The 9,193-nt window shown below is 43.0% G+C and overlaps 1 protein-coding gene across 1 annotated transcript; it reads right to left on the reverse strand.

Annotated features, from left to right (window-relative positions):
- Positions 1–268: 268 nt before the first annotated feature.
- Positions 269–8,862, reverse strand: LOC140504406 (tissue alpha-L-fucosidase-like). The gene is made up of 8 exons (XM_072609293.1): positions 8,477–8,862; positions 7,484–7,618; positions 5,716–5,853; positions 4,870–4,975; positions 3,564–3,764; positions 2,482–2,672; positions 1,199–1,298; positions 269–522 (listed from the first exon to the last, which is right to left on the reverse strand). The coding sequence occupies exons 1-8, from the start codon at positions 8,818–8,820 to the stop codon at positions 382–384; spliced, it is 1,356 nt and encodes a 451-aa protein (XP_072465394.1). The 5' UTR covers positions 8,821–8,862; the 3' UTR covers positions 269–381.
- Between the last annotated feature and the right edge of the window lie 331 nt (positions 8,863–9,193).

A 9,193-nucleotide genomic window follows, 5' to 3' on the forward strand; every position in this document is an offset into this window, starting at 1 on the left:
ACTAAGAAATTTGTCATTACCCAGTCAAACCTCTACTTCCTTCTGTCTTCTAGTGCCTGTTCCCTACTTACCGAACTGAAGCATCTGACAGAGGGGGCAGAGGCAAGAGGAGACATCTATACTAAATAATTTCTGAGGTTAACTATATGGGTAAGGTCAGGGATACAATGAGATCTTCCTTCTGAAAAGCCTCTTTTCATGGAGGGAGGTGTAGGCTTATAAACCTGAGGTACTCACTGAGGTCAAACAGGATGCATTGTCCATTGAATAAGATGGAATAAAGATGCAATTTACTTATTGTAACGTTCATGTTTTTGAAGCAAAAATAAAAAATGTCCAAGAGTCACCAACATTGGCGTTGTGCCCTCAGGACACAATGCCTCACTCCACTTTCTGTAGTTTGAGGGTCCAGATTTTCATGTCTGCAATATGTGGAGAGAATTCAGGCAGGGCAATGATAAGACCCTTGCCCATTGAACCTTCTGACCACTTCAACAATCCTGAGTGTCCCAATATTGTTACCTAGAAAGAAAAAAAGAACGAGAGTAAAAAAGAACATTATATGTAACCAGCTCTAAAATTCTGAATCAAAGTGGGAAAGGATATTAACCACTATCTGGTCCATTCTCCTCAGACAGGTAAGAAGTTTGAGCCTCAGAGAGGGGAAGTCACCTGCCCAAAACTACAAAGTAAGTTCAAAACCATCTACCCATAAGACTGTGCTACCTAAAGACATAATAGCTAGAACTAATGTAGTGCTTGACATGTTATCTCATTTGATCCTTGGAATAATCCTTGAGGAACTTCTACTATCCTCATTTTACAGATGAGGAAACTGAGGCTGGAAGAGGCTTAGTGACTCATCCAGAGTCACAAAGCAAGTAAGAAGAGAAAAACAATCCAACCCCCCCCCAAAAAAATCTGCAAAGGCACAGTGGGCTGAGGTGATTTTTCCTACCTGGGAAAAGAAAAATTGTGAATAACTCTTTCAGTTCTAGAACAGACTAAATGACTCCTGGTCTATGCTGAGTCTTTTACATGGTGGAAGATGTGCTTCCAACCCAGGAAAGGCAAAATCCTAATAGGAATTTTCACTCACTGTGGACAGCTCCATGAGTGGGATATCTCTGCTTCAAAGGATGGTTCCACAGTAGGAGGTAACTTTCTAGAATAATGGGCAACATGGAAGGCTGCTTACCTTTGTGCTGTGTGTTGGGATAGGGGTGTCCAACTGTATCACTCCATTCTGTGGCCAGGAGGTGAAGAAGGCATACACATTATAGTCCTTCATGGTGTACCTGTAGAAAACAGCCAAACTTATCCAAATGGAAGCTTCACCTTAAACTAAAATATTTGTAAAAGCATTTAACTTATCAGAGTCCATTTCCATAGGTAGGGATCTTCTGATTCAGTGTTAGTACTGTGTCCTGTGCACCAGTGATGAGTAGGACTGTCATATCACCAAATAATCACAATCATTTGTTAGGGGGAAGGGGAAGAATCTGCAGAAAGCAAGGCAAAATATCTATTTGGATCAAAAGCATTTGCAGATTAAATGAGAACGATAAACAGGAGTGAGATGGAAATGAAAAAGAAAAGAGACTGGGAGTCAGAAGACTTGGGTTTGAGCTCCAGCTCTGCCACTTCCCTTGTGATCCTGGGAAAAATCCTTTCACTTCTGACCCTGCATTTCCTTATTAGAAAAATTAAAAGGGTTGAGAATAGATCTACAAAATAGCTCAAGGGTTCATAGTTTCCCTTTGGGAGAAAGACTTCATATTCTCTGGTCACTTGGTACACTTGGAGCTATGAAGATCATGCCAGTTTTAGACTAGGGAACCCTGAGATTCCTACAGCCCTTCTTTTATTGAGTTTATAGAGTTAGTGACAAAGTTGAGCCTCAAAAACCTAGATCTCTTGGCTTCCAATCTAGTGTACTCTTCCCATGTATGGCTCTGTCTTAAGCCACTTTTTACCTATCATTTTTAAGATCACAGCCTCTAGAGAGGGTTGTCACTCATCTAGAACATATTATATCAAGGAATACATTAGAGCAGCGGCTCTGAATCTGGGATTCATGTACCTCCATAGATTGATTGCAAGGAATGCATCAATTTTCATAGGAAAAAAAAGTGTGCTTGTTATAATATCATTGTTTTTTTTTGTAATCTGTGGTATTTTTTGAATATTAAAAGCCATTTTTCTTAGAAAGGGTTCCTAGGCTTCACTGGACTGTCAAAGGTATCTATAGCACAAAAAGGCTAAGACACCTTGAGTCAGACCAAGATGCCAGGATTTGCTGAATACTTTTCCAGAAGAATTCAACCTGAGGGAAATCAGAAAGCTTCTGAAGACTGCTGGGCTCAGCACGGAGGGGAACTCAGGGAGGCTCTGTTGGACTTGGGGTATATAGTAAAACTATGTCTGTATACAAGAGAGATCCTCCCTTGGCATGGGACAATACAGAGGAAGGCTACTTACCATATGGTGGTGTTATTCTTTTCCATTTGCACCCTCCACGGCTTAGAAGCATAGATCCCCTCCCCATTGGTTTTCAGCCAGCTCCCCACAGAAAGGAGTTTTTCTTCAAAGATGGGGGGAATGATCCCATCTCTTGTGGGTCCAACATTGATCAGATAGTTGCCTCCAAAAGTCACAACTTCAATCAGTTCCTGGAAAGAAATAAAGAGTGAATTGCCTCACCTATTAACAGCAATGCTGGAAACATTGCTCAGAAACTCATAAATGTTAAAAACAACCACTAAACAGCCTTGGGCATGTTTTGTTTTCTTAGGCCCTTAGAGATCATGGAGGTCAGACTCATACAGCCAAAAAGCCCCTTCAAATTCAGATCAAGAAAGATTCTTAGAACACAGGACTTTTGAGTTGGAAGGGACCTCAAGCAAACTCATTAAATATTTTTCAGATTCCTACTATATGCCAAGTACTGAGATAGGCACTGGCACAACAAGTTAAAAAGAGTAGGGGCAGCTAGGTGGTACACTGAATAGAGAACAGGCCCTGGAGGACCTGAGTTCAAATCTAGCTCAGATTAACTGTGTGACCCTGGGTAAGTCACTTAACCCTGAATGCCTCAAAAAAAGAAAAAGAACAGCACAGTCCCTACTCAAAAGTAGTTTCCATTACAAAGGGAAAGATAATATAATGATACATACATCAATCCAAAATGAATGAATACAAAGATATACAGAGTAGTTTGGAAGAGAAGGCACAGGGGGTCAGGCAAGTTCCCATGGAGAAGATAGAGTCAGATCTGGGAAGAAGACTCTTAGAGCCCATATGTCCTGAGAATCCAGAATTTCAGAGTTGGGAAGGTTCTTAGAATAAAGAATGTTAGAACAGGAAGAGACCTTAGAACTCAATACCAGAGCTAGATAGTTTCTTTCAATACAGAGGATGAACTAGTTCAATCTCCTAATGGTACATAATGACTATACCTTGTAGCTAAGACCTGAACCCTAGTCTCCTGATTCCTAATCTTCCTACTATATCCTTCCTCTCTCCACCCTGGTTCAGGAGACCAAAGCTAAAGCAGCTCTTACCGAAATGACTTCTACATCAGTCATAACGTCCTTGCTCTCCATGTCTCGCCGATACCCCCAGGAATATTTATCAAGGGTGGTGCACATCTCCCACTTGCGTTTTGGAAGAACATCTGGCTTGTATTTATCATGACAGGTAAGGTAACCTCCATGATTACAAGGATTACCCTTGCCCCATCGATCATTAACCACAACTTGATCCTGAAAGAAAGGTAGAACTAAGTCACCAGGAATGAAATTGACCAGGTTTTCTTAGTTGATTTTTGCAATTCAAGAATGTATTCTGCTAAGTAAAGCTAAACAAGCCCTATTCCTTCCCTAGTCCTCACAAGACAAAGATGCACAGCCCTTCACCACTCTAGCTTCCTTCCTCTGGATGTGCTAGCTTATCCTTGTCCTTCTTAAGCTGCGGTGCCTAGAATTGATCTTCTGGATGAGGTATAAAGGACCAAATAGTGGGACTATTCCCTCCCTATTCCTAGAAGCTCAGACCCTGAATGCAGTCCAAGATTCCATTAGCTTTTTGTTTTTTGGTCTTGCTTTAGTTGCTGACTCCTATGAATCCTACAGTCCACTGAATTTCCCAGATCCTTTTTAGAACAATTGTTGCCTGTTAATTCCTTCTCCTTCCCTGTGCTGCCTCCCCCCCCCCCCCTTTGGCCTCCATCTTATGCTAAGATGACAGGGGAGACTTAATATTCATCCCTATTCATTTCAGGCTCTAGTCATCTGGTCATGTTAGTTATCCTTCCGAGCTTTCTTCTAGACATGTTGGGACCCATCCTATGCATGGATCATACATACTATCTTGTTCTATAGTTGTGTGCCTGTCATTTATTTCCTCTACTAGATTATCTTATCAATAGTGTGAATATAGTAGGCATTGCATAAAACATCTCTGCCTGAAATGAAATGAAATTTACATTCCTAAGCCTTGGCACATTCAGTGATCCTGCCTCAGACCTAAAAGGCTGTTCTAAATGTCACTTAAGACTCCATGCTAGGGAATAATTCTTTTCAACATCTTTCAGGAACAATGTGAATGTACAGGAACTTGAATTTCTTACTCTTTGCCGAGTCCCACTAAATATCTCCAAAGCAGCATGCTGAATCCTGCTTTCTGAGAAAGTTTCCTTATTTCCCCATCCAGAATTTTTCTGACCAGTCATAGAAGGGAAGAAAGGATATGTTCCAGGTCTGTAACAGCAAGGACCCTGGCATACACAGGAGGGCCTGCATTAACCTTACAAGGCCCTGGCTCATTCAACCTTCTACTGTCACAAGTAGTGCTTCACCAGTCACCTGCCTTTACAGGGCTGTCATTGTACAACCAGGCGAGGAATTCAGTGGAATTCCAGTAAGTGTCAGGGGCTTCCCATTCTCCATCAGACCAGATCAGGTCAGGTTTGTACCTGAAAGACACATGGAAGGGTCACATGCTGGAGGAGCCTTTACAATCTAGAGCAGCAGTGGGGTCCAGGTGACCTAGCAGTGGACCAACAGTCAAGAGATCCAGGGTCCAGGCCTGGCTAAAGCACTTATGAAGAACCATGTAACCTCAGGCAAGAAATTACACTGTTTGAGCCTTATTACCCTCATGTGTAACACTGGAACTAGATTACTCTCCTTCCCTCACACAGGGTTGAAAACATGGATGTGAAGTTTGTAGAGGGGCAGCAAGGAGCAGTGGTCAGAGGGCTACCTTAGAGTCAAGAGGATCTGGGTTCACTCAAGTCCTGCCCCTGGACCATAGTGGCTATGTGGATCTGGAAAGCTGCTTCATCTCTGAGTGCCCTCAGATACTCTCTAAGAAAATGCTGTTTGCCTTGGGAAGTAAGCTCTTCACTGGGAGATCCCTACACCAAGGGAGTGACATACTTGGCAGAAAAAAAAGTTTTGAAGCCAGAGTGCTATTCCCTGAACCCATCCCCAGGGCAGTGTTAGCTGGTTTATTCTAGCCCTTCACTCCTTAGTAAAGAGGCAGTCAGAGCTCAAGTGGAATCCCCTAAGAGGATATTTCTGAAGCAACAAAAACCAACTGCCTGCACCTCCCATTTCTCTAACCCTTCAGAGTAATAAAGCTCCATGAAATGAGAAGAAAAATAGAAATGCCCCAACCCAGTTTTAGAGAGGAAGAAAACTGAAGGCTTACCTGGTCACAAGATCAGCCATTTCTGGCAAGACCTTGGCCTTGACAAAATTCTGGGTTGTGAAGTTGTTTTCCTTGTCAAGCATATAGAGGGGATGAAACCACTCCAGGAGTGAGTGGTACAGTCCATAATGGATATTCCTAAAAAGATGAAACAGAAAATAGAATGATCTCACATGGAATTTTTTAAAGGCTACTTAATAAACACAAATAGTAGGATCTTCACACATGCATTATGTAGTGTGAAGTCAATAAACTGAGGAATTAGAATCCAAAACAAACATAAATTCCTTTGCAGTACAGAGACATTGGAATGAGTTGCACAGGAGGGATTCAATTAATCAGCAACATGTACTTATTATAGGTGAACTGCAGCAGATGTGTTGAGACCTACATTCTTGGAATGATGCCATTAGAGAATACTATTAGAAGCAATATTTACCCAGAGGTATAAGCACCCTGCATTATGGTGATGGACAAGAAATTGGGACAGCAAATTGGGACTTTTTTCTCTCCAACTTGTGCAAACATCTATACCACCTTCCTCAGGATTGTAACCCCGCCCCCCCATCCTCATTAGCATCTCTATCTTTCCTTTCTTCCCAGTTAACTCTCTTCCTTTGGTTCTTTCTAGGCTATAAGAAAATGCTTCTATTCCTTCATTTACAAAGAAGACAGATAAGATGGGAGCTCTACCCTAGAGAATCTTCTGTAAATAGTTCCTGCCCTCCATTAGTTCAAATGGCTCAAACATTTGGACTCCCCTACTCCATGCCTTTTCTAGAGTATCCATAAAGTCAAAACTATTTTTCATTAATACTAAGGTAATTTAATTTCTAATAAAGTAACTATTGATAGATATCTCCCACATAAACAAAAACTCTTTGAGGTGGTCCTCAATAACTTCAGAGTGTAAATGAGACCAAGATGAGAACCACTGACATATTAGAGCCAAATCTAAGTTGAGTGTGTCTAATGCTTTGGGGGATGGAGGTGGGGTGACTAGTTACTCAAACTCAGAAGCACTTGGATTCACTTGCCCTACCCTCCTCAACTCAAATTCTAATTTTTCTTTAGTTCAAGATCAAGGCTATGTGTGAAGTGTCCTGGTTTGAGTGAGAAAATTGGGGCAAAACCTAGGGAGGAATAAATGAATGGAGGAGCATGTGGTAGGGAATTGCCCAATCAGAAAGCAAAGACTGGAGACACAGAAGGGACCCTTCAGCACCATCTAGTCCAACCCATCTATGACAGGAATTCTCATTATTATACAGCCAGCCAGTGGTCATCTAGCCTCTGCTGGATGACCTGAGGAGGGGTCATCCACCCTGTGGAAGGCAACCCATTTCACCTAAGATTGCATTAGCAGTTCTGGCTTCTATATGATACCAGTGATGCATAGTGAGCTGGCAGTTCACTAAAACTCCAGATCTTTTTCAGAATTATCTAACCATAGCTCTAAACACATCCCTAGGACCAGAGAAGTCCCCACCTCAATGGATTCTTTCCTAGGCTTACAAAGATATGATGACCCATTTTGTGCAGTTTCTTTTCACCAGACAATTGCCACTTGTAGCCTGGTCATCCTTGGCTTTGGACAAATTGCTAAATCTCAAATAAGCAGAGCCAGGACAGAACAATGCTCAGTGACAGTGAGACTATCCTGAAGATTATTCTAGACACTTGGGAAGACAAAGGGGGGCAAGATGAGGAAAATTGCAAGTGATTGAATGCCACAAAGGGGAAGTTAAGTGCTGACAAACACACTTACTTCTTTCGGAGGAAAGATCCCAGTTCACCCACCAGATCTCGGCGTGGCCCTACATCCATAGAATTCCAGTTCCAAGATGTAGGACTGGGCCAGAGTGTATAGCCTTCATGATGCTTGGTGGTCAGTACCACATACCTGTGGAAAACAAAGCTCTGTTTTATTAATGCTTTCTTCCTGCTCAAGTTCTTTTGCATTTGTTTCTGTGTATATACTGCCTCAGTGAAATGTAAGTTCCTTGAGGGCAGGAGCTATTAATTTTTGTCTTTGTATCCCCAGGGATTGGCACCAATGCCTGGTAAAATTTAGGTGCTTAATAAATGCTTATCAAAGTAACCATTCATTTTACAGATGAGGAAAGTGAGGCTCAAAGAGGTGAAGCAATTGCTGACCTATGTGTCAGGCGCTGGTCTGGTCGCTGTGGATACACATACAATCTATGAAACAACCCCTACTCCCGAGGAGTTTGCATGCTAATCCACAGTCAGCTCTTCTCCTCTCAGAAACTTCTTGCTACCAGGGAATACAAAATACTGGATAGAGTCCTTGACCTGGGAGTCAGAAATACGTTAAATTCCAATCTAGTTACTGTATGATCTTGGCTAAGTCTGTCAATAAACAAATTAATGAGCACCTGCTATGTTCGGGACACTGTTCAAAGTACTGGGGATTCAAGTGAACAAGGTCCTTAAATTCCCTGAGTTTATTTCCTTATTTGTAAAAGAGGAATAAGAATAGGATAAAAGAGGTAAAATTTATAGAGATCTAAGTCTTAGTCACATTACATAAGTACATAAAGAAGTCAGGGCTGCTCGCTCTGCTCTTTTCTGTAACTCTCCCAGTAGGAAGCTGTACGCCTTAGTGGCGCAGCCCTGGCAAGCACTGGGTTTGAATTCAGTGATCCTGGGCCCAGACAGCTCCGCCCCCACCCCAATCTATCTAGGCGTATTTCCTCATCCGATTGCTGGGATCAGGTTGGCCCTCGGTTGATCTCACCTGGCTCCGGACGCCTCGAAGATTTCCGCCCACTTTTGGGGGTTGAAGAACTTAGCCTCAAAGTGGGGGCCGAAATCGGCGTAGGAGAAGCCGGGAGGGTAGTTCTTGTTCATGAAATATTCGTAGTCTGGATCTTTTTTGCCCTGCCAGAAATACCAGAACCACTCGCTGCCCCAGGACGGCACCGAGTACACTCCCCAGTGCACGAACACGCCGAATTTGGCTTCGTCGAACCAGCGGGGCAGCGGCCGGGCGTCCAGGCTCTTCCAGTCCGGCGTGTAGCGCGCCAAGGCTGAGGCTGCCAGCAGAAGCAACACCAGAGGCCTGAGCTGGACAGCTCCCATAATGGTTGAGTCTACCTTGTCTCTGCTGCAGGTGAGCCCAAAACAGCCTCTTAAGTAAGTAGAGGGGAAGCCCTGCCCCTGCTCGTGGGCTCCACCTCCTCTCCTAATGATTGGCCCAAGAGGGAAACCTCGAGAATCCGCTTTGGGCTCCACAGACCTGGGAGGTAAGAGAGAGCAAGGCCCTGGGGATAAAGATGGTACTGATAGTAGTAAGCATTCTTGTTAATAATGAGACTGCATATCCGAGTCTGACAAACCGAATGGCCCCTTTAGGCAAGCTCTGAAACCAAGCAGTTGATTTGCTCATTTCTAAAAAAGGCCGAATCATAGAAATGGGAAAGGGTTCCACATGTACAAAAATATTTATAAGCAG

This window comes from Notamacropus eugenii, chromosome 5 (assembly GCF_028372415.1).
Source record: "Notamacropus eugenii isolate mMacEug1 chromosome 5, mMacEug1.pri_v2, whole genome shotgun sequence".
Taxonomy (NCBI): domain Eukaryota; kingdom Metazoa; phylum Chordata; class Mammalia; order Diprotodontia; family Macropodidae; genus Notamacropus; species Notamacropus eugenii.